A 27,712-nucleotide genomic window follows, 5' to 3' on the forward strand; every position below is an offset into this window, starting at 1 on the left:
AAGTGAGAAGTGATGAATGATAATAAGGGGTCTTCAAAAAGATTAAATTCCTATCTCTTATCAGAAATGATTGGGGGCTGAAGGCAATGGGATGGCATATTTAAAAGACTGAAAAAAACTTAAACACAAATACTAAATCTGGGAGAATGTCCTTCAAAAGTGAGGGAAAAATTAAGACATTTCTGGATAAAGAAGAGCCCTATAAAAAATATTAATATGAATCCTTCTTGCTGAAAGAAAAGAGAACTAGAGAGCAACTTAGAGCTTCACTAAAAAAGAAAGCTTTCTGGTATAGGTGATATGTATAAATATAAATGCCATTATTATTTCATTCTGCATTTGTATTGCTGGATTTTGCTTACATAATTTAAAACAAATGAATACAGAGCAATAAGAAACCAATTTTTTTTAACTCAAAATGTATAAATAATGCAATTTGAAGCAAGAAGAACATAATGGCAATGTAGCAGTTTGACATTATTTATGAATTCCAAAAAGACATATAGATTATGTTTGTAAACTGGACAGTTTCTCTGGTGTGATAACCCTTTGCTTGTATTAGATTCAGTTGAGACACCGCATTAAATTATGTTAAGATTAGGGCTCTGATCCAACCACATCATTAGAGTGTGACTCACCTTTGAGTCACAACTCCCTTGGGGATAAAACAGATGCTCACATGGAAGTAAATACACAGAGAAGTGGAATACAAAAGGAGATATGCAGGAAAAGAGATGGCTCCTTAGAAAGGCTCCTGCAGCCCTAGGAAGAGAGCCAAGTCTTTTGCCTGAGAATTTGCAGCTGAGCCGTGAACAGCTGAGAAAGTTCAGAAAGAAATGAGCCCAAGGGAGAGAGATAAACCTTATGATAACCTGCAGCTGAGAATGGAAGAAGCTGGGACCATGAAGCCTTAGGAGGAAGAGGAAGGCTGAACCCTCACAAAGACTGGCAGCCATCTTGCTCACACATGTGGCAATAGACTTTGGTGAGAGAAGTAACTTACACTTTATGGCTTTGTGACCACAAGCTTCTACCTTGAGTAAATACCCTTTGTAAAAGCAAACAGAGTTCTGGTACTTTGCATCAGCACCCCTTTGGCTGACTAATATAGTGAAGGCAGAGAGATATAGTAACAGAGTGTATGTGGACATTTGAAATTAAGTTGGTAACTTTAACAGATAATATGGTAAATGCAAATAAATATCTTTATAAATCTGCACAAAAGGAAATTATATTGAGTGAAGCAAGCGAGACACAAAAGGATAGAAATTGATTGTAAATGTTTGGAAATGGATAGAAGCAATGATAGCATATTATAGTGATTATAATTAGCGTGCTAATATATAGATGTGATAGTTTTTTAAAGGGAAAGTTTAAGGTTAGCATGTTACTAGAAGGGAATCTAAAGAATAAAACATGGAATGTCTAGCCTAGTGAACCCTCTCGTGGACAATGAGTGTGGTTAATAGTATAAATATAAGAATGTTTATCCATGAATCATAGCAAATTTATGTTAATATTACAAGATGTCAATTATAGTTTGGTATTTGTGCTAAAATGCTCCTAAAGCAAAATGTGAGCTCTAGTGAATAGCAATAAACCACTGTTTTTTCCATCAACTGTTAAAAAAGAAAACAATTACGATGAGTGTATTAGTAAGCCAAAGGGGTACTGATACAAAGTACCAGAAATCTATTGGTTTTTATAAAGGGTATTTATTTGTTGTAAAGGGTTACATTTATAAGACCTTAAAGAATCCAACTCAAGTTATCATAGGAGGTATTTTCTCATCCAAAGTCTGTTGCAGCATGTTGATGCAAAATGGTGGGTGATATATGTGTGGTTCCAGCTTTCCTCTTTCCTCTTTCTTCTTTCCTCTTACAGCTCAGTGGGTCCAGCTTATTCTGATCTCAGGTGTAGGCTGACATAGGGCTTAGCTGCTCTGTTCTCTTCAACTGCAAACTATCTGTAGACTGGGGAGCAAAACTCTCCCTAAACAGAGGGTTGGAACATCCACCCTTTTCAAATGCCAGGGCAAACTGACCATCTCCATACACATGAATGAGGTCTCTCTCTTGGCCCAAGGAGATGTCTTAATTCTAGATCTGTTTCCATGGGTTTCCTCTTAAAGCCATTTTCCCTTTCATGTCTTTCTTCCATGTCCTTTTTAGCCCAGGCTGACAGTGGTTTGTTCAAGCAGTTCTCATGAAAAGCTCATTTTAATGTGTAGGAAACAGAGATTCAAGCCATCAAAAGTCAGACTTTCTGTAAGTCTTTCCTAGATAACTGCATTTTCAATTTACAAGTTTCAAGTTTAGTTAAGTTCACTGTTGAGTCACTATCATCTAGGGACTTGATTTCCAGAGGCTTGGAATTTCCAGAATCAATTCTTGGTTTCTATGTGCCCAACAATTCAGTTCTCAGATTATCTCTTTCTCCTAGCATTGTATTATAAGCTGCAAGTAGAAGTAAAGCCACATTGTCCAAATGCACTTTAGAAAGCTATTCAGCTAAATGCCCATGCTCACCCTTTTTAAATTCTGCCTCCTATAAAATATCAGGAGTTAATCTTGCTAAGTTCTCTGCAACTCTAAAACACTGATCACTTTTCCTCTAGTTTCCAATAATAGTTTCATCATTTATTTCTAAGGCCTCATAAAAAGTTCTTTAGTGTCCATATTCCTACCAACAGTCTCTTCAAAGCACTCTAGGCCTTTTCTCCCAAGCATCTCACAATTATTTCCCACTAGAACCTTATAAAAAATTACTTTAGGATTGATATTACTACCAACAGTTTCTTTAAAGCAATCTGCAACTTTTCCTTAAAGCACCTCACAATTCCTCCAAAAAATAACCATTACCCATTTATAAAATCATTTCAGTATTTTGGTAATGGCAAAAGCACCACCTCACTTCTTGTTACCAAATTCTGTATTAGTCAGCCAAAGGGGTGCTGATGCAAAGTACCAGAATTCTGCTGACTTTTATAAAGGGTATTTATATGGGGTAGAACCTTATGTTATCAGACCCTGAAGGGTTCAACTCAAGGTAGCTTAAGAGGTGTTACATTACCTTCCCCAAACAAAAGAGAATGAAACCAGAAGTCAATAACAGAATATAAACTGAAACATTTCTAACTATGTCAGAAAGATAACATGCTTTTTAATAGGGAAATCACAAGGAAAATTAGAAAATAATAAGACGTAAATGAAAATAAAATCCCAATGTCAAACTTATGGATCACAGGTAACTCAGAGGTGAGATAAAAATTTATCTCACTAAAGGTCCATGTTTAAAATGAAGAAAGATTTCAAATTAATAACCTAACTACACATGTTGAGGAACTAGAAATAGAGGGGCAAAGTAAATCCACCATTTAACAGAAGGAAGAAAATAATTAAGGTTCAAGAGGAGATAAATGATATAAAGAGCAGAAAAAATAGTAATGGAATAAATGAAACTAAATGTTGATTCTTGAAAAGTTCAATAAAATTGTTACTTTTTAAATAGAATAAGAATGATAAAAGAGAAAAAAATTAAAGAATAGTGACATGACTACTGGCCTTACAGAAATAAAAATGTGATTATTAGAAAATACTGTAAAATTGTGTCCCAACAAATTAGATACTGTAGATAAAGTGGATAAATTCCTATATACCCAAATTACCTATTACCTCAACCAACTCAAGAAGAAATACAAAATCTCAACACTTATAACAAATACATTGAATCAATAATCAAGAACCACCTAACAAAGAAAATTCTGGGATCAGATAGCTTCATTGGTGATTTTTACCAAATATTTTTTGTTTATATTAACAACACAAACTTTTCCAAACTACTCAAATGAAGGAAACAATTCTTAATTCATTCTGTGAGACCAGTATTAACCTGATATCAAAGCATAAGGACAGCACAGTAAAATAAAATTACACTCCAATTTCCCTTATGAATATAAATACAAAAATTCACAAGTTGCTAGCAAATCAACTCTAACAGTATTTTAAAAGTATTATATGCCAGGACCAAGTGTCATTTATCCCAAAAAAGCAAGAGCAATTTAACACAAGAAAAGTAATGATAGAACACATTATTTGAATGAAAAAATAAAAACAAACACAATTTATTATCATGGGAAAATATGATCATTGCAAAAGATGCAAATAGGCATCTGACAAAATCCAAAACCCTTTCATAATTAAAACCAAAGAAAACCTGGAATAGAAGAGAAGTTTCGCAACATGATAAAGACTATAATGAAAACCATGTATCATTCTCAGTGCTGACTGACTGAAATCTTCCCCTTGTAATAACAAACAAGACAGTTAATTCCTGATTTCACCTCTGCTCTTCAAAATTCTCCTAGAAGTTTTAGCCAGAACAATTAGGAAAGAAAAAGAAATTAAAGATATCCAAATTATAAAGGAAGAATTAGAACTGTCTCTACATTCAGATGACATTATACATATACAAAATTCAAGTGAATCTATAAGGATATTAATAGAGCTAACACACAAATTCAGCAAACTTGCAGAACACAAAATCAATGTGCAAAAATCAATTGTGTTTCCATACACTAATATTGAATGATACAAAGAATAAATTAAGTAAACACTTCCATTTACAAAAACCTTAAAAATAAAATATCTATGAATAAATTTAACCAAGGATATAAGGCACCTGTATAATGTAATATCAAAACACTGTTGAAATAAAGAAGATCAGAAAACAATGTTAAGTTGTCTTATGTATGTAGACTTAAAAACAAATGTTAAGATGTCAATACTACCTAAAGCAATCTACAGAATCCATGTAATCAAAATTCCAGCACATTTTCATTGCTGAAAAAGAAAAAGTGATCCACAATTTCATTGGGAATTACCCAAATAATTTTGAAAAAGAAAAATAACATTGGAAGATTCACTCTCTTTACTTTCAAAACTTATTACAAGGCACATTAACCAAGGATATGGTGCTGGTGTTAAGGATAGACACGTAAACAAAAGGAAGAGAACTGAATATCCATAAATAAACCCAAAGGCCAGTAGAATTTGGACAAGGGTGTTAAGTACATACAATGGTGAAAGAACAGTCTCTCAAACAAATGGCACTGTGAAAACCGCATATTCACATGCAAAAGAATGAAGTTGGAACTCTAAATCATACCATATACAAAATATAACCAAAAATGGAAAAAGGACTTCATTCTCTTTATATCTGAAAGTTAGATTGTTTGTAAACGATGATAATAAATATGAAGTTAATTTTGCAGAGAAGTAGCTAAAATATTACATAAGATGCATAAGACATAGTGGGCAGAAGTCTATATTATCTGAAATGCACCTTTTAGTACTATTTATTAATAAATGTTTTTATTTTGCCATAATTCAAGCATATAGAAAATTTGCAAAAATAATACTAAACCCATACTCAGAAATTTAACATATAACCCAGTATGTTAAACCCAGAAGTTTAACATTTCCTAGAGCCACATCTTTTTGTTTTACTTTTAATTAAAGAAATTACAGGTTTACAGAAAAGTCATGTAAAAGTTACCGTGTTCTTTTATACCCACCTATTGTTGACACTTTGCATTATATGGTATCTTTTCTACAACTGATGAAAGAATACTGTAACAGTACTATTTTCTATAGTCCACAGTTTATTTTAGATGTTTCCCCACATTCAACTGTATTATTAACATCTTTTGTCAGTATTGTATATTTGTTATAATTCATGAATATATTTGTACTATGAACCTCAGTCTATTTTCCCCAACAGGGTTCATCGTATTACGAAGTCACATGTTTTATCTTCAAATTTCCATCCTAATAACATACATGATCCAAAACTACCCCTTTCAACCACGTTCACATACATATTTCACCAATGTTCATTACACTCATGTTCTGCCAAGCAAGAGGCAGAAACTCTAAATGCTATGCAGAGGCAGTTTTATTAAATGTTTTGCTAAGGAAGAGGAAAAACTCTAAATGTTATGCAAAGGCAGCATTATTCAATCAAATGAGTTCCAGGTCATCTGACATGATTATAAAAATTGATTAATCACAGAAAAGAAGAGTAGCTAATTGAAGACATAGGACAGAATGAAAGTATAAACAACCACTCACCAATTCAGGTGAAAACACAACATCTGATCTCTCCTGAGGCCAGGAAGTCCCTTTGAAGCTGATCAGAGACACAATTGGAAAAACCATCCCAAGCAGAGCATCCCTTCCCGGGTGAGATTTCAACTGGCAGCTAGGGGATGATCCCTTGTGGGAGTTCTGAACCTTGGAATTCCAATGAATCTTGCAATTCATGAGGAATGACCTCATTGAAAGTATCCAAATACATCTGGGGGGAGACAAGGATGACCAGTCCTCCACAGGAGAGACGCAGTGTCTTGAGGGGTCTTTGTTCTATTCTATTCATGGTACACTGAATAGGAATATTAAGGTTTTCAGCTTTTAGTTTTACAGGGGATACAAACAGGACATGCAAATACCATGTCTGGCAACTTGTTCTTTTTAAACGTTTGTTTTTTGATTACTAGGGGAGGAGGTTGTCCACAGAGCAGTGCTAAAATGTTCAAAAGGACAAAGGATACATTAATCATTCACAATTGTAGGTTAAAACAGCAAGACTATTGATTAGAAATGTTATGAATTCATAATTCTTAATAATAATTTTCTTATAGAACATCAACTCAAAATGTGCTTATAATTACCACCATTCATTTTCAAAACTTTACAATCAATCTAAATAGAAATTCTGTACAAATTATCATCAGCACCCCATTCTCTATCACCAATCTATCCCCTGGTAACATATATTCTAGAGTCACATTCTGTGAGTTTACTTATAATTAGTTCACGCAAGTGAGATTATATAATAATGTCCTTTTATGTCTGGCATATTTCACTCAGCCTCTTGTCCTCCAGTTTGATTCATGTTGTTGGATGCATAAAGACTTAATTGCTTTTTAAAGCTGAATAATATTCCATCATATGTATATAACACATTTTGTTTTATTCATTGGTTGATGGAACTTGGGTTGCTTCCATCTTTTGCAAATGTGAATAACTTGAATGTGCTGACTTGAATCTTTTGTGGATCCCATAAAAGTATGTTCTTAAAGTTAATCTATTTCTGTGGATGTGGAATCTTTGTAAGTAGGATCTTAAGATGAGACCCACCTCTTTTAGTGTGGGTCTTAATCCTTTATTGTAGTCCTAAATAAACTGAGGGGAGAAGGAGGAAGGGAGAGGAAAGCTGCCATTTTATCTTGCCATATGTGAGAGGACTCCAGGCTTTGCTTGCAATCATAAGACAGAGAATACCACAAGAGCTTGAAAGAAAGACAAGAGGCTGGAATCAGTAGAGCAGCCAAAGCTGAAGCAATGAAGCCCACTCTTAAGGAGAGGGGAGAGACAAACCATATGCCTGATCACCATAACTGAGCTCAGGGAGAAAAAGAGCCTGGGAGAGAAGGCAGAGACTGTTAGCCACTTTGCTTTGCCACATGGAAGGACTCCAGGATTGTCAGCAGTTGACAGTATCTCTGATGATGCCTTGTTTTGGACATTTTCACAGCCTCAGAATGGCAAACATGTACCCTAAAGAATTCCCATTTTAAAAGCCAATCTATTTTTTCTAGTTTTCATTGACAGCTTTTAGCAAACTAAGGCATGCTACTAAGAACATTGGTGTGCAAATACATGCTTGAGTCCCTGCTATTAAGTCTTCAGGGTATATACCTAGTAGTGGGACTGCTATGTCATATGTTATTTCTATATCAGTTTCCAGAGTCAACCTGCCTTCTAAAGCAGTTGCATCATTTTATATTTCCACCAAAACAAATGAGTGTTCCTATTTCCCCACATCCTCCCTAATGTTTGTAATTTTTTGTTTTCTGTTTTTAATAATAGCCCTTCTAGTAAGTGTGAAATAATGGTTTCATTATGGTTTCAATTTGCATTTCCCTAATATAGAGTGATTTTGAGAATCTTTCCATGTTCTTTTTAGGCATTTGTATATCTTCTTTGGAGAAATTTCTATTCAAGTCTTTCCCCTATTTTAAATTGTTTGTTTGTCTCTTTATTATTGAGTTGTAGGGTTTATTTATATATTCTGGATATTAAACCCTTATCAGATATGTGGTTTCCAAATACTTTCTTCCATTAAGTAGGTTGTCTTTTTACTATAGTGACAAAGTCTTTTGAAACACAAAAGCTTTTAATTTTGAGGAGGTCCCATTTTTCTGTTTTATTCATTAATTATGTTTGGGTATAAAGTCTAAGAAACAAGTACCTAAGACAAGATCCTGAAGATCCTTCCTATATTTTCTTCTAGGAGTTTTAGGGTCTTGGCTTTTATATTTAGGTCTTTGATATATTTTGAGTTAATGTTTATACATGGTGTAAGATATTGTCCTTAAATATTTTGTATATAAAGATCCAGTCCCCTACCATAGTCAAAAGTTGGTTAAGAGGGGCAAAGATAGAGAACTCAGACAACCTGATTTTGAGACTAATTATAAAGCAATAGTAAACAAAACAGTTTTGTATGTAGAAATAATAGATATATAGTTTAAGAAAACAGTGTAGGCTACACTAACACAAATATGGTCTGCAGAATTTGACAAAAGAATAAAGGATATCCAGTGGAGGTAGGATAGACTTTACAGCAAATTGTGATGGGAAATAATTATGCAAAAAATCTTGAACCTAGACAAAGACTTTACACATATTCCAAGAATTAACTCAAAGTGGATTATACAACTAAATGTAAACATCAACAGGATAAGACTTCTAAAGGAAAAAATGGAGAAAATTTAGGAAACATGGGATTGTTGATGAGTTTATACACAACACTATAAAACATTCATATAGAGAATATTGATAGGCTCAGTTTAGTTTTATGAGGTACCAGGGTTGGGGATTGAATCCCAGACCTCGCATGTGGGAAGCCAGTGCTCAACCACTGAGCCACATCAGCTCCCCTTAATTGCTTTTTTTGCTTGCTTCTTTGTTTTTCATTTTTGCTGTTTTGTTTTGTTTTGCTTTTAATATTTAATAAAGTATTAAACTTATTGCATCCTAACTTAAATAGCAATATTAAAAATTTGTTGAAGCTTGGTGATAGGTGCATGGAGATTTGTTTTGTTTTCCTTAATAAATCTTTAAGTGATGGATACTATATTATTTATGTGATGTTATCCTTAATATAGTCTCAGATTGTCTTCTGGACAATATTTTGTTTTCAATAATCTGTATATTGATTCTTTAACTAATAGTAAATTATTTAAATTATTGTCAATTTTTCACACTTTTAAACATCTAGTATATGATATCAAACTCTTTCAAAATTTTCTTGACCTACCTTTCTAACATTTTTAAAATCTGTTCACCTCTTTCATAATAAACTGCTTCTGATATTTGGATTGTAATTTTAAACTCTACTGTAATTTATATTTTAAAAATCATCTTATTTTGGATCACTCACCGAAATTATATCATAGAATATTTAATTAATTAAAGGTGAAAGTAAAAATAATTGAAAATATCAATGATTATGCAATTTCAGAATAGGAATTTTCTAAGCAGCAAAAGAATTGAAATTATAAAGGGAAAAATCAATATATAGTAATACCTTTAAAGGAAAATTTCTTTAAAACACAAAAAATAAGAAAAACTAAAACCCAGCAATAATTTTTAAAAAAGAACCACAGCTACATGAAAAAATTCAATAGCATTTCAATGTAAACTGTACATGTAAATAACAAGAAAATAAGTCAATAAAAATCATAAGGCAAAATATATGATCAGGCGATTTTTCAGGAAAAATGTCAATAAAGTTATGAAAAATTGCTTATTAGGGTGTATGCAAGAACTCTATTTTCTACTTGATTCTCCTGTAAACCTGCAACTTCTCTAAAAAAATGAAAATAATATTTAAATACACTAGCATTCAAAGACATAAATATCACATTAGTTTATTCATCATAAAATCAGGAAATTCACTGATTGGGAACTGTACTGAATACCGATAACATAATCTGATATATGACATATGCTCAAAAGAAAAAATTAGACTTCTTTTTGTTATAGAAATGTTACAATTTATTATTTGTTCTTCTTTAAAATGCACCTATATCTATATGTTCCTCTCCTTTCTTGTGTCTCTTCCAATTTCAGAACTCTTCATCTATTATTTGAGTTATTGTGGTTAGTCTTCTTGGTTAGTCTCCATCAAATCTAATGATAGATTGGTGTTTTGAAATACAATCATATTACACTGTTCCCAGAAATTCTTCAGTATTTGATGTTTCTAAGATAAATTCAGATTCCATAGGGTAGCATTAAAGTTTTCAATAACCTTATCCACGTCCATCCTTATTTCTACATTTACCAATAGTTCTAACCCACACACAGCTCTGCCAGCTTTCCCACTATGTCTACCCATTATTCTAATTGTTCATCCCTCACCCCAGGATCAAACTCATTTTCATAAACACGGATGCTTCTTATGATATTATTCCTGCTTTTGCCCTCAATTATTTTTAAAAAATTTTCCCTTGCTTAAGGCACATTAAATTCTAATACTATTTCAACTAAATGTGCCAGGCTAGGCTGATGATCTTGACCGATCAGAATCTGAATTGTTTGTGTATAATCTGCATTGCTTTTTATTTAGATATGCTTATGTAATACACATATAGTCAATATCCTTACTAGGTTGCAAACATTTTTTTAAAAGATTTATTTATTTATTTATTTATTTATTTATTTATTTATTTATTTATTTCTCTCCCTTCCCCCCGACCCCGGTTGTCTGTTCTCTGTGTCTATTTGCTGAGTCTTCTTTGTCCACTTCTGTTGTCAGCAGCACGGGAATCTGTTCCTTTTTGTTCCTCATCTTGTTGTGTCAGCTCTCTGTGCGGTGCCATTCCTGGGCAGGCTGAACTTTCTTTCACACTGGGCGGCTCTCCTTATGGGGCGCACTCCTTACACATGGGTATCCCCTACACGGGGGGACACCCCGTGTGGCACGGTACTCCTTGCGTGCATCAGCACTGCGCATGGGCCAGCTCCACACAGGTCAAGGAGGCCCGGGGTTTGAACCATGGACCTCCCATGTGGTAGATGGACGCCCTAACCACTGGGTCAAGCCTGCTTCCCGAGGTTGCAAACATTTTTTATTAACTATGACTTAATCTACTGTGAATGGACTTATACAATATTACAGGGAAAAGGCAGTATTGATCCAAATTCCATATGTGCAGGTGACCAAGATAAAATGGGTAAGCTCCCAAATAAGTCAAAGTGTGAGTTTATGCTCTGGAAATACATGGAAAATAATGCTTAAGTCTTTGGGATGTAATATTTATGAAATATTGCCTAATAGATATGAGATTCTCATTAAGTGATTTGTTTTCTTTCAGTGCGTACTTTGGAGTGATCGATAAATACTTTTGTTCAGCTGCTTACACAGTCTCATTATTTCTGCTAATGATATTATTGTAACATAATTTACATAGGAAACAGTGGTAGTTAGTGATATCCCTCATAACAAACAAGACAACAGGGAAAGAAACCATTGACTTAATTGATATAATCAGGAATTACACAGTCATAAAATCATGGACAACTAACAAAACTAGACCATAATATTCAAATATAAGTAGCATCATTTGCAGCTACAAAGTGATAAATCCTCACTATAAAGACATTATTTGAGAGCTCTTGAGAGGACAAATGTATAAGAATAAAGATGAAAATATTCTTAATTTGCAAATATATATTCTGCATGAATCCATATTCAAACATAATTTCTAGAACAAAAACAATGCTAAGAATCAAATTTAATAGCACAGCTTCCATCTGATAGATGGTGTTGCTTAAGTGATTAGTATTTGAGATATAAGAATACACCTGAGTTTGTAAGATAAGAGATTCAATATATTTTCCAACAATATTTTGGAAGTCTTCTATTCTTAGTAATTGTTGACTTTGTTGAAAAATTACACTCTCAGACAATTTGCCACCCCCAGTGTAATCATTTACTCCTTCCTTATAGACCTATGAGCTTATATTCTGAAACATATCTCAATAGGAACACTTCTTTCTGATCTTATATAATCCTGTATACATTAAGTGACTTACAAAACTCCTACTTCACCAATTTAATATTTTACTTTCAAAATAGTCATTTTACATTTATTTCTTACCCCCTTAATTTGAAAAAAGTTTTTATCATACAAAATCAGTTTGCTACAGGATGGGATAATTATTTCACAATGTTACGAGATTTGTTATTCATAATTCTTCTCACAACATTTATTACTTCCTTATTTCTTAGACTATAAATAAAAGGATTTAAGAAAGGAATTACCAGAGTGTAAAAAACAGCAACAGGAATATCTTTATCTTCCTCTTTAACTGAGCTTGGCTGAGCATACACAAATAGAAGAGAACCATAGAATATTGAAACAGAGAGAAAATGGGATGCGCAAGTCGATAAGGCTTTGCCCCTTCCCTCTTTGGATTTCATTTTGAAAATAGTGAAAAGGATGAAGAGATAAGAGATTAGGACTGTGGTAATAGTAAAGATTTGAATTGACCCTCCAAAGATAACTATCATCAGTGCATTGACATAGGGATCAACACAAGACAGTTTGTATAGTGGAAAAACATCACAAAAAAAGTGACTGATTTGATGAGATCCACAGAAAATTAACCTAAACAGTAACCCTATATGAATCATGGGGTGCAAGTTTGCAACTGTGTAGATCCCTGTGGTCATCTGAATGCAGAGCTTTTTTGACATCCTGGTATGATACTGCAGAGGGCTGCATATTGCCACATACCGGTCATAGGCCATAGCGGCCAGAAGAAAGCATTCTGCAGTTTCAGCAAAACAGAAAAAATAAAATTGTGCCATGCATCCATACAGGGAAATTTTTCTGTCTGAAAAGATGTTTTCTAAAATCTTGGGTGTAATAGTACAGGAACAGCAGGAATCCATTAGAGCCAGGTTGCCCAGAAATATGTACATTGGTGTGTGAAGACGAGGCTCCATATAGATCAAGGCAACCAATCCAAGATTCCCCACCATGGTGATCAGATAGATGGCAAAGAACACCACAAACAGAAGGGGCTTCAGCTCTTGTCGATTTGTAAATCCTATGAGGATAAATTCCATTTTCATGGAGTGGTTATCTTCTATCATTTTCACCTTCTGTGTTGAGATAGGAACTATAAAAAAATATGATTCTAATTTACAATGTGTCTAATTTTCCCTTCAAATTTCCCCTTGTAAAACAGATTGAGAAACTTCTTCAATCATTCTTTTAAACATAGGTACAAATACTTCTAGGGGCATCATCTCCCCTAAATATCAACTCTGTGATCTCAAGCTATGAGATCAAGTTTCATAGGAATATTTTATTTACAAGGAAAGTACTTAGAGTAGAAAACGCTTTCTGTATGAATTTTTGCAAGGATAGTGCACAAATCTAGCTTACTCATACTTGGTTCTGTATTTCCAAATAATTTCAAGGACAGTTTATGTATTGGATATACATAGTATACATAAAAACAATTTTCATGTTATATGTTTTTCAACTGAGCAGATTTTGTACACTATCTCAATGTAATTATGTTTCAAATTGGCATACACAGGATAACAAATGGGACTGTTATCTTTAATAAAACTTACCTTGGAAAGCTTGGAAAATAAATAAATTATTTAATAATAAATAATAATCATAGTAAAATAACAATTAAATAATAATTTGAATATATCACCATTATATTTATATGAATTTATGTATACTCATCTTAGAATCTATTCCTCTCTTTGTAGAATAAATTATAGGATACTAATGTAAATAAAATATCATTTTTGCTATGTTTATCTGTATACAACCATTTCAAATTTAAGGGTCTCCTGGATGTTAGAATGTTATTCCGGTTCTAAGTATGCCTTCATAATGGTGAACAATTATTTGATTTTATAAATCTCAATTGACTACTCTTTTCAAATTATTCCATACACACTCTTCCTAATATTTGTAGATTATCACAAAAGTGCTCCCAATTATGTATTATCATTTAAGCTCAGGTTCCCTTTATCATTTCTAAAACTATTTACATTTATTGGGTTCAGTGGCAATAATTTCCTAATATTGACAAAGGCAAAAATCTGCTTCCAGATAAATTTAATCTTTAGTGCCTCTAAGATAAATTTAAATTACTTAGGCTATCAATTAAAATTCTCTCTAACCCTATTGGCCTCCCTCTTCATTTTTCACATTCATTAACAGCTTTTTCATCCATGTCCCTCTGTTCACCTGTTCCTTACCACCTTTTTCCCTCTGCCTTGAGTACCACAATCACTTTCACAAATACTGTGACAAAGTTCTTACCTTTGTTGTAATTGTCAAAATATCAAAATTATTTCAATTCCACATATCGGGCATAGTTTAAGTATAATGCTACTTAATAAAATTTCAACTACTTTAGGCCACACTGATTTTCCATTTTTCAGTCCAATAGGCATGAACAAAATACTCAAGCAATTTAGAATCATCTACAATATATAGATTTTTACAATACAATCATGCACAATTTCCAAATTTGATTGTAGCATTTGATATTACTGGTGACATACTTCTTTAAAAACATGCAAACAATGTTATTTAAAAAGCAGAATGTTTCACATTTATATCTACTGTGTTGTCCTGTGACAAGTGAGCTTCAGCATCTTACCAATGATACTAGTTCATCACTCTGGTTTCTTCAAACTAAGTTTTTGAAACTTGAAGAAGAGTCTACCAAGAAAATTAGCCCAATACATCATTTAAAAGAAAATGTGTCTTTCTTTTCTCTGAATTGACATAACTTCTTTTTTCTACATTGTTGAATATTTATTAGATTTTCTATGGTATAACTCAATAGCTAAGAATTAATATAAAACAGTAGTCTTGTCTTTATTCTTATTTTCCCAATATTTACGAAAAGATGAAATTCTTTAAACATTGTTAGAGTTATTGAGAACATTTTTTTTCACTTTACCAGACTAACTTATCTCATTATTAATTGGCTCATTAAAGTATTATTTCAAAATATGAACTAGGTGAACTCTACAGTCAAAAGTGGTTAATTTTCCATAATGATAACATCTGTATAAAGTATATAACTTAAATTTTGCTTAGTATTTATTTTAAAACATTAAATATAAACCAATCATTCAGATAAATTAGAAATGACTTGCAATACAAATGCCTACATTATTTAATAGAACTATTTTCGACCTGACTGCTCGTTTTGAAAATCTGCCTTAAAGTAATAAAGCCATTGTAGTATTGTGTCTCTTCCTAGTCTCCACAGTTTTAAATGTAAAGAAAAACTAGAAAGGTAATTAAGGATTTGAAATCCAAGAAGAACAAAATGTTGATAAATAAATTTAGAGAAATAAATATTCATGGCTATTATTTTGAAAAGCAAAAATAAAAAGAATATTTCTCCTACCTGTATTTCATGGAGAAGGGTTTTCTTACAACTTATTACTTGCTTTATGTTATTAGGAATTAAAAAATTTCAAAATAAAAACCTTAGTAACTATTCATTTGGGAATAAGAAATGAATGTCTAGAAAATGACTAATAAGTTAGTTGTAATATTATGTTCTTCCCAGTGTAAAACATGTTTTTTGTTCATTCCCAAAGGGATTTACTTTCATTGTAATCATTGTATTTCTGTGGGGAAATGTGGTCCCTAAAACACAAAAACCATGGGGTATTAATTAAAGAAGTCTTGATGAGACACTGAGGTTAATGGAAATGACCCTAATGAAAATGTGTTTGATGATGAGACACTGATCCTGCTCTCACTAATTTCATTCTTACGATCCTGCTCCCATTCTGTTCAGAAAATCTAATCAGTGTAGAAAACTATCTCAGCCTTATTTAACAACTGTCCATCAGAAGTGGGATTAACATGGTTCATAAAAGATAATTAGAATTTGGTGGAAGGCAGACTAAAATGTGTGCTGGGTTCAGCCAAGTTTACTGATTACTTCATCCCATGAATGAGTCTGTCCACATGTTCCACAAAGTGCTCTTTGGAATAACTCTGATCTTATTTAGACCCCCATATGTACTATTGAGACTGTTCTCCTCTTTTCTGTGTTTACTTTAGAGGAAGTGAGTGATAAAAAGGGTAAAAGACATTAAAAAAATTGGTAAATGTGTGAAGTATATCCTGTCTTTCAGTAACTACTTCAAATATAAATGGATTAAAACCTAAAAACGAGAGAAATTGATAAAATGGATTAAAAAGCCTGATTCAACCATATCCTGTTTATAAAGAATCATCTTAGAAACAATGAAAAAAAAAGGTGAAGAGCAAAAGGATGGGAAAAATATCACATGCAAAATTAACCAAAAGTATACCTTTGGTTACTTAGTATGGTGGCTATACTAATATCAGACATGAGAGCCTTTAAATCAAAACTATTAGAAAAGATAAGGATATTATATATTAATGCAATGTCAATCCTTCAAGAAGATATAACAATTATAAACATACATGCATCTAATAACAAAGTTCCAAAGTACATGAAGAAATATATTAGAACTGAAATGTTTAATTCTACAATAATAGAGACTTCAATACAACGCTTTCAATAATAGAACATTTACACAAGAAATGATCAGGAAACAGAGGACTTGAAAAATTCTACAAACAACTAGAACTAACAGATACAGAATGCTTCTCCCAATGATATCAGAGCGTGTTGTCTTCTTAAGTGTAGATGGTTCATTCTCCAACATAAATGAAATATTAGTTCATGAACCAAGTGCCAGTACGTTTTAAAAAGTTTAAAATCAGTCAAAGCATTTCCTCAAACATATCAGAATAAAACTATACATGGTTAACAGAAGGAAAAACAGATATCTACAAATATGGGTAAATTAAACAACACACTCTTCAATAACAATAAGAACAAGAAAAAATTCACAAATGATATCAGAAAATTTTTAGAGAAGAATAAAAATGAAAATACAACTGACTATTACTTATGACATGCTACCAAGGCAGTTCTCAGGGGGAGGATTATTAGACATATATATGCCTATATTAATAAAGGAGATCACAAATCAATGAGCTAAATCCACATCTTGAAGAAACAGTAAAATATGACCAAACTAAACTAAAAGTTAATAGAAAGAATGAAATAATGTAGATTAGAGCAGAGATAAATAGAATTTTTATTAAAAAGGAGAGAATCATTATAACCAAAAGCTATTTCTTTTAAACAGCAGTAAAATTGAAAACTTCTTAGGTAGACTGATTAAAAAAAATGAAAACATTTAAATAACTAAAATGGAAAATGGGAAGAGGGATAAAACTATAGATTTTTCAGAAACAAAAGAATTATAAGGATATACTATAAAAAATTGATTGCCAAGAAATCAGAAATCTGGAGTCCAGAATTAGGGTGAAGCCAAAGCTAGATAAAACAACAACACAAAAAAATTACATGTCAATTTTCTTTATGAATATATATACGAAAAGTCTCAACAAAATTCTAGCAAATTGAATCAAAAAACATATTAAAGGATTATTCCAGGAATGCAAAGCTGTTTGAAAAGAAGAAAATACTCCATATAATACTTAACATCAGTAGAACATGGGGGGAAGTGGATGTGGTTCAAGCAATTTGGCTCCCATCTACCATATAGGAGGTCCAGGGTTTGATTCCTAGGGCCTCCTGGTGAAGGCAAGCTGGCCCACAGAGCAAGCTGGTCTGAGGGGAGAGCTGGCCCATGTGGAGTGCTGGCTCACACAGGAGTACTGGCCCACAGAGAGTGCTGGTCCACACAGATAGCTGGCAAAACAAGATGACAGAACAAAAACAAACACAGAGGAGAGACAATAAGAGATGCAGCAAACTAGACAGCTGAGGAGGCACAAGAGATTGAGTGCCTCTCTCCCACTCCAGAAGGTCCCAAGATTGGTTCCCAGTGCTGCCTAAAGAGAAGACAAGTAGACACAGAAGAACATGCAGCAAATGGATAGAGAGCAGACAGTGCAAAACAACAAAGAGGGGAGAGGAGAAATAAATACACAAATAAATCTTTTAAAAGTTGAACATAGGTTAAAACACATGATCATCTAAATACAGAAAAGACATTTGACAAAATGTAATTCCATCACATGATGAAAACATTTTGAAAATTATGACTGCAAAGAATCTTCCTCAATGTGATAAAAAGCCATTTATTAGAAAATGCAAGGTAAAATACTCAGTGGAAAAGATTGAAATTTTTACCCTAACATAGGGATTAAGATAAGAATTTTGTTTCTACCACTTCCATTCAGTAATGGAAATTTTTAGCCAGTGAAATTTGTCAAGTTAAAGTTTATAAAAAAAGCATCAAAATTGGGGAAAAAAGAAGCAAAATGATCTCTACTAGCAGATGGCATGATCTTTTATATAGAAAATCCCAAAGAATCCAGAAGAATCTAAGAATGCTGTTAAGCTAACTCAGCTAAGCTGCCACATACCAAAAAAAAAAAAGCACAGGGTCTAACCTCACCAAGAAGATATACAGATGGCAAATAAGCCTATGAAAAGGATCCCAAAATAATTCATTATTATGGAGTTGCAAATTAAAACAACAATGGGATATCTTCTATAATGACTAAAAAAATAAACTCCAAGCAAATAAAATGCAGAGCATATCAACAGCTGGTAAGCATGTGGAACAACAGTTACACACATACATCTCCTTCTTGCTAGCTCATGGAGTCAATCAGCAATGACATACTAGTCACACCAGAGGGATTATTGCAAAGCAATAAATAATGATGCATTTGAAGAAAGACCTTGATCAAAAGGTGGAAATATTACATAGAATAGAGATTTTTGTGGTTAATGGATTTCAAAGTGAGTCAGGAGGTCTTTTTGGAGGTATGTAGTTCTCAAAATACCACAGTAAATAAATCCCCAAAAACATGCTCTTGAGGGCCCTTGGAGATAACTGCACACCATAGGCAAGCCACATGGCCACACAAAATCAACACACCCTGGGCAAGCTCAATCTGGAAATTTATGGAAAGTTATTTACCCAATATAATAATTACACTCATTTGTAGGTCACCAAATCATGATTCTTCTACTTCTTTGATTTGACCCTATAGTTTTCAACATACTTGTGAAGTATATTTCTCAGGGACTTAAAGCCTTTGGATTCATTCTATGCCAGTTGAGACCTAAAACACAGCATGTATGTGACCCAGTCCTACTTTCCAGTTCCTTGGACATGTCAATGGACAAATAACAAAATAATGGAGATGGGATGAACCCCATCCCAAAAGTAAGGAGTATGTTCAGCTGCAAGTAAGACAATTCTGTTCTTCTGCCCCAAAATAACTACATCCCCTCTCAGCCTAAAGGAGTCAGAGCGAACATCTTCCCTAATCCTTCATGAACGAGGAATGCACAATAATAATGGGGAAATGTAACAATGACTAAAGCAAATTTACTGTTATTTTAGTTATTATCCTGTGTTACCTTAGTAAATTTGTCATTGGTATAAAAAATGAATTAATTAAAAAAATTAAAAATAATTGAAGCTTGGTGATAGGTGCAAGAAGATTAATTTTGCCTATATTTGTTGTTTGTCAAAACTTTAAGTGAACATTATCAATCAAAACACAAAGAAAAAAAATATCCATATAGTTAAACAAGAGCCCTAGACGATAGAGCATGAAAGAATCCTATATTTCTTAATCAGGAATAATGTTATTTACATGAAGCTATTTTTAATGTATAATTGGGTTGGATCTTGGGAAATATTTTGTTTACTATATTCTGTTTAATGCTTCATTAAATAATATTAAGTTGTTTAAATTATTGTAGATTTATCACATATTTTAATATTGGAGATACTGTATCAGATTCTCAATATTCTCTTTTTTTAAGATTTATTTATTTACTTATTTCTCCCCCTCCTTTGTTGTCAGTTCTCTGTGTCCATTCACTATGCATTCTTCTGTGTCTGCTTGTCTTCTCTTTAGGCAGCATTGGGAACCAATCCTGGGATCTTCTGGAGTGGGAGAGATGTGCTCAATCTCTTGCACCACTTCTGCTCCCTGGTCTGCTGCATCTCTTATTGTCTCTTCTCTGTGTGTCTTTTTGTTGCATCATATTGCTGTGCCAGCTCTCTGCTTGGGCCAGCTTGCTGCATGGGCTAGCACTCCTTCATCGGCCAGCACTCCTGTATGAGCCAGCACTCCACTTGGGCCAGTCCACAGCTGACCTCCACTCAGGTCAGCTCACCACGTGTGCCAGCTTGCCTTCACCAGGAAGCTGTGGGAATCAAACCTTGGACATCCCATATGGTTGACAGGAGGCCAATTACTTGCTCTGCATCTTCTTCCCTTTCAATCTTCTTTTGATATACCTTCCTGACATATTTTAGAATCTGTTTACCTATTTCTTCATAATCTGACTCTAATATTTTAATTATGCTATTAAAACTCTGCCTTAATTTTCTTAAAATTATCTAAACTGAATTGTAGATTGTTCTAGATCATTTGGCAAAATTGTTTCAACAATATTCAAATAATTAAGGATTAAAATAGAAATATCTGAAAATATCAATGATTATGAGGTTTCAGAATAGGAATTTCCAAACAGCATGAGAATCAAAGAAATGACAAAGGAAATGATCTATAGATAATAATACCTACAAAGGAAAATTTCTGCACATCACAAAACAGTGTGAGAAATATTAAAGGTCAGAAAATTATTCAGAAAATAAATGAACTACAGCTACATGTAAAATTTCAATAGCCTTTCAGTGTAAAATGTATACTAAATAACAAGAAATCATAAAACTTAATGAAAAATTAGACAAATGTCACAGCAGTTAATTTTCAGAAAAAAAAGGCAAATGATCAATGTATGAAAATGGACTAATAACCAGTTGTGTAAAGGTATTCAGTATTTTTTACATGATTTTTCTGCAAGCCTCAAATTTTCTAATAAAAAAATTAATTCATTAGTATTCAGAGACATAAATCTCACGTTATTTTATGTACCATGTGCTCAGGAAAAGTTATTGAAGTCACAAATGCGTCAGTTACCATACTGAATACTGATACCCAAAAGAACAAAATAAGCCTTAATTTATTATCCAAATATTACATTTCATATTTGTTCTCCTTTAAAATGCTTTTCTATCTATATAACCCTCACCTTTTGTTGTTTCTCCTCTTTTTGCTCTTGTGATCTGTTATATGAATTACTATGGTTAATCTACTTGCTTCTAGTCTGTCTTTCAACTTAAATCCAGGTCTTTCTTATGAGAACCCTACCATATTAGGCTGTTACAAGGAAGATTTCAAAGTTTGAGCTCCTTACATGAGTTCAGATTCCTTAGAATGGCATTAAGATTATCAGCAACCTGACTCTGCCCACACTTATTTCTCAGATTCACCACACTGTTCTGCCAGTTTTCTCACTCTTTCCATCCATTGTTAATTTCCCTCTTTCACCGCTGATAGGGTCAAACTCATTACCATACACAATTACTCATCTCATACTATGATTCCTGTTTTCTCCCTAAATATCAAAAATATTTCCATTCTTTAAGGCACATTTACTTCTAAAACTATTTTAATTAAATAACCCAGCAAAGACAGAGCTCCATTGTTGGAACTACCGACAGAATCTAAATTGTTATGAAAAATCTGCATGGATTTACATGTGTATGTATATATATATATTTATGTTTCAATACCCTTATAAGATTGTACACACTTTGCAATTAGCTATGACTTAAAATATTGTGTGTGAAAACAGATGTAAAATGCTAGAAGGGAAAGGAAGTATTGTTTCAAATCACAGCCTTTTTTGCAGGTGAGTAAAATGAAGTTGTATAAGCTTCTAAATATTTCTAAATGTGAGTTTATACTTTGGAAAGACATGAAATATAATGCCTAATGTTATATAATATATGTGAAAAATCCAATGAAATATAATACCTAATGGTATAAAATATATGCAAAAATTCTAATGAAATATAATGCCTACTGGTATATAATACATATGAAACTTCTAATCTATTTTCTAGCACATATGAGATTCTCGGAAACATTTCTTTCACTTTTACATTTTTAATAATTTTCTTTCATTTCTTAAAAAATACTTAGATTACGTAAATGTTACAGAGAATATATAGGGGATTCCCATATGCCCCACTCCCCACACCTCCCACATTCTCCCACATTGGTAACATCTTTCATTAGAGTGGTACATTCTTTGCAATTGATAAACAAATTTTAGAGCATTGCAACTAAGCATGATTATAGTTTACATTGTAGTTTACACTTTCTCCCACTCAACTCTGTAGGTTACTGCAGGGAATAGGGAATATAATGGTTTGTATCTGTCATTGTAATGTCATTTTGGTTGGTTCCCAAGTCCCAGAAATGTCCCCATATAACACCTGATTTCTCTCACCCTATCCCCAACATCCTCAGTGGTCACTGTCTCAACATGGTCTTTCTTCCATTGCTAGAATCACAATACAATACCTACTAGTAATCAATAGTAGAATACCAGTAAGTCTACTTTAGTTCATAGTTCATTCACCAGTCCTGAGGACTCTGTGATGGTGATACCTACTCCACTTTTCATTGAGGGGAACTATCGATTCTATACAGTCAATGGATGGGGCTTCCTTGTTTACAGTTGGAGACACTCTCAGTTCCTTAGTATGTTGTTTTTCCATTGTATCTTCCTTGTTACTTTTCACTGAACTGGAGAGTAGGTGTTGCAACTCCATTGTGATTCAGGGCCCAGCTGGCACATGGACAGTCCCAATTTTTAAGTCTCTTCGATGTACACTTACTAACTCTAGTACTATTAATAATTATACATTCATTTTGTGTGATCTATATATTTATTAAAAATTAAAAAATATGTTAAAAATAATTATAGGTTCAGATAGAAGGACAAAAGAGCACATGTGTAAGGAAACCACAGCTGAGTACAACTCTTTCACACTGGGGAGCATAAATTCCAAAGTAGGGCCCACTGGAAAGGGACCAACTCCTGAGCTGTCTGCCCTGACTAGAGTGTCTGGATGTCTCCATAGCCTTTAGGAGCCCATCTATTTGGGATAATATCTACTTTGGTTGTCAGTGAGATCCCACTGAGAGGTGCATGAGTGTTACTTCTGAAATGATCTCTGGGCTCACTTTGAATTCTCTTAGCCATATAAACTCATTTGTCTTTACCTTTTCTCCCTTTTGGTCAAGATCTTTTTATTTTTATTTTTCCAGTTGCATTGCTTTTGGTACTTGGTAGCAATCTCTTGGTGCCAGGGAGACTCATTCCCAGAGATCATGTCCCACACTGGGGGGAGATTATTGCATTTATATGCTGAGTTCAGCTTAGAGAGAGTTCACATTTGAGCAACATGGAGTTTTGCCACAGGTAACTCTTAGGCACCCTACAACACTAGGCTAAGTTTCAATTTCAAGAACAAATTCTTACAATCATAGTCATCAATATCAACAGCCCATCAATGAACCATCCTCCTTCACAAGTCATTGTGCCTGTACTAGGGGGATTCTTGCTGTTCCATTAGAGAATGTGGCAGAGCTCTCTAGGAAGAGAATTTGTTATACTTTGGCTATTGTGTGAATCTCCACCCACTGTGATAATGCCCCATGAACATTTGAACACATTTATATGCCTTATATGTACAGTGCCCAAGTGAACTTTTTCCCATTTACCCCCCATCACTGACATCCCAAACCAATCATCCACCCCTGCCATAGTGTAACCCTTAAAAACTTGTTCAAAAATGAAGCCAATTAAAATAGCTAAATATTAATAAGAAAATGAAACAATAATGATAGATTTAAACATAAATAAAATACAGAAAATTTAAAAATAATTAAATTTAATTAAATTTAAAAGTTGGGATATTAAAGATAATGAAAAAAATTAAAAAATTTTTTTGACATTTTGCCTTTCTTCACTGTAAGATTTTTTTGTCCTGCATATACAGTGACATTATTTTCTTCCATTTATGCCCCCTGTGTCTTACTTTTCATTTTGCCTTCAAAGTTTTAGGTCATGTTAAAGTCATGTACAGAATACAGGGAACTCCTATATACCCAACATCCTTTTTCTTACTTTCCATATTGATAACTCTTTTATATATGGATGACACATTTGTTACAACTGATGTAAAAATATTGAAGCATAGATACTAACTCTGGTCAATGATTTACATTATGTTTTATATTTTGGACCTTACACTTTTATATATTTTGATGGAATTTAACTTGTCCTGTATCCATCACTGCAAGTTCATATAAAACACTTCCATCACTCCCAAAATGACCCCTGTTCCTTCTATTTTATTCCTCCTTTTCCTTCCCCTTGGGTCCCTCATCCACCACCAGGCTTCACTGCTTGAAGGACAAGATTCATAGTTACTTGCAACTGATGTGGCTATGGGTGGAAGGCTCTTTGTCTCTTCAGAGATAACCTAAACTATCTGTGACTTGTGGGTGTGGGATGATGAAAGGTTGCAATCCTGCCCTTGGTGAGCAGGAGACAGTTTAACAATGCAAGGTCTATAAACTTTAAGTATTCAGGGGAAATGCAAAGCAAATATGCTAAGAGCTTATCGAATGCCTGAGGTCCATGCTAAAAGCTTACTAAGATGTGGAAATATATGCTAATTCAAGCCTATTGAGAACTGAAACAAAAGGACCATTTGGCCTTTCCTCTCTGTATAAAAGGGACTAAAAAATCTTGTTCAGGGCTCGGGATTCAAACAGAAAGTCCCCCGAGTCCAGCCGGCCGTCAATAAACCATTTTTCCTTCTCAAAATCATTCCTGAGTCCTGGCCTCTCTATATTTACATAATTGAACTTCTCTCAAATTCTACAACACAACAACACTGATAGTTTGACACACTGGTCTCTCCTCCCATATTAGGCACTTCCCACACTCTCAAGACACCCCCACCCTTCTGTTTCAGAACATATTGGGCCTTCCCAGGATGGCAGTTCAATACCTTCCAGTTCATTATGTGGGTCTTTACCCACTGACATCACTCACTGTGACAAAAAAAATCACTTGTGCACTCCCTAGAAGCCTGTCCCTGGTATGCCCAATCCCAAATGCCTCCCCCATCCAACACCCTAAGTCAGGAACTTTTCCTTATCATATTGCCAAAACAACATTCCCAACATTGTAGTTTCAACCATGTAAATGCCAATCCCATGTTCACCTGCTCACTTCCCCAACCCTCCCCACAGACCCATGGACCATTCCAATCCTTCCTCCCCAAACTACCCCCCTGTAAGACCTGCACTGCACTAGCCAATATTATCACTATACACCTCCCAAGTTCCTCCCCTGCACACTACACACTTCCAACCTATTATAGATTTCACCCATATGGGAACTGGCTCACAAACTACTTCCCCTATCTATTTTCTGTAAATCTATTTTCCAGATTCTAATCATATTTGTAGTGTTTTCACAGGAAAGAGTGTTATATTTTGTCAAATGCTTTTTCTGCATCTATAGAGATGATTATGTGATTTTTTCCTTTCAATCCATTTTATTGTGTAAAACATTGATTGATTTTCTTATGTGGAACCATGCTTGCAAACCAGGGATGAAACCCACCTGGTCATGGTTTGTAATTCATTTGATGTGTTATTGAATATGATTAGCAGCTATTTTGTTGAGGATTTTAGCATTTAGTTTCATTAGAGAGACTGGTCTGCAGTTTTACTTGTAGCATCTTTGGCTTTGGTATTAAGGCAATGTTGGCTTCATAGAATGAGTTAGGCAAGGCTCCTTCTACTTCTATTGTTTGGAAGAGTTTAAGCAGGGTTGGTATTAGTTCTTTCTGGAATATTTGGTAGAATTCACCTGTGAAGTCGTCTGATCCTGGGCTTTCTTAGTTGGGAGGTTTTGATGACCAGTTCTCTTTTCTTACTTGTAATTGATATGTTGAGTTCATCAATTTCTTCTTTTGTCAATATATGCTGCTTCTGTGTATCTAAGAATTTATCCATTTCCTCTAAACTATCTATCTTTTTGGCATATAATTTTTTGAAGTGTCCCCTTTTCATACTCTTTATTTCTGTGGGGTCAGCAGTGATAGTCCCTTCCTCATTTCTTATTTTCTGTATTTGCATCTTTTCTACTTTTTCTTTTGTTAGTCTAGCTAAGATTTTGTCAATTTTATCGATCTTCTCAAAGAAGATCAGGTTTTGGATTAAGTTTTTCTAGTGCTTTCTTTGTTTTGATTTCATTTAGTTTCTGACCTAATCTTTATTACTTCCTTCTTTCTACTTTCTTTTGGGTTAGTTTGTTGTTCTTTTTCTAATTCCTGCAGGTGTGCATCTAGGTCTTTGATTTTAACTTTCTTCTTCTTTTTGATATATGCATTTATGGCTATGAATTTCCCTTTCAGTACCCTTTTGCTGTGTCCCATAGTATTTGGTATGTTGTGTTGTCATTTTCATTGGTTTCAAAGTAGTTACTGATTTCTTTTGAGATTTCCTCCTTAACCCACTGTTTTTCTAAGAGTGTGTTGTTTAATTTCCATACTTTTCTGCCTAATCTGGTTCTCTGACCCTCACTGATTTCCAGCTTCATTTCTTTGCTGTCAGAGAAATTACTTTGTATGATTTCAATCTTCTTGAGTTCATTGAGAATTTTTCTGTGGCCTACCATGTGGTCTTATCTTGGATAATGATCCATGGTGCACTCAAGAAGAATGTATATCCCACTGTATTTAGGTGTAATGTCTATAATATATGTCTATTAGTTACAAATCATCTAATGTATTATTCAAAGTCTTTGTTTCTTTATTGATTCTCTGTTAAAATGCTCTCTTTAATGGAGATAATGTTGCATTATAATCCCCCACTATAAATGCAGAGACATCTATTTCTATGTTTCATTTTTCCAGTGTTTGCCTCATGTAATTTGGGGTGCCCTGGTTAGGTGCATAAATGTTTATGATTGTTCTTTCTTCTTGACTATTCCCCCTTTTATTAATATATAGTGTTCATCTTTGTCTCTTAAAATAATTTTGCATTTAAAATCTATTTTTTTCTGATATTAGTCTATCTATTCCTATCCTTGTTTGGTTGTTTGCTTCTAAAATTGTTTTCCAACCATTCACTTCTAGCCTTCTTGAATCCTGGCTCTAAGATATGTTTCTTGTAGACAGCATTAGAGATGGGTCATATTTCCTTATCCATTCTGCCAATCTGTGCCTCTTGACTAGTGAATTTAGTTCATTAACATTCAATGTTATTACTGTGAAGGAATTACTTAAAGTTGTCATATTTTCTTTGGATTTATGTATGCCATGTTGTTTTATTTCTACACTCTCCAACTCTCTCTCCTGTTTTTCCCGTTAGATCTTCAGAACTCCCTTTAATATTTCTTGAAGGACAGGTTTCTTACTCACATACTCCTTTCAGTTCTGTTTATCTGTGAATATTTTGAGTTCTCCCTCAATTTTGAATTTCAGCTTTGCTGGATAGAGAATTTTTGGTTTGGAAGTATTTTCTTTCTTTTAGCACCTTACCTATATCATACCTTTTCCTTCTTGCCTCCATGGTTTCAGATGAAGAAAT

General features: G+C 33.6%; 1 protein-coding gene across 1 annotated transcript; it reads right to left on the minus strand.

Moving 5' to 3' along the window:
• Positions 1-12,291: 12,291 nt before the first annotated feature.
• Positions 12,292-13,233, minus strand: LOC101434766 (olfactory receptor 5K1-like). The gene has a single exon (XM_012525717.1). It carries the CDS (start codon positions 13,231-13,233, stop codon positions 12,292-12,294), a length of 942 nt encoding a protein of 313 aa, XP_012381171.1.
• Between the last annotated feature and the right edge of the window lie 14,479 nt (positions 13,234-27,712).

The sequence above is a fragment of the Dasypus novemcinctus genome, chromosome 4 (assembly GCF_030445035.2).
Source record: "Dasypus novemcinctus isolate mDasNov1 chromosome 4, mDasNov1.1.hap2, whole genome shotgun sequence".
In the NCBI taxonomy this organism is placed as follows: Eukaryota; Metazoa; Chordata; class Mammalia; order Cingulata; family Dasypodidae; genus Dasypus; species Dasypus novemcinctus.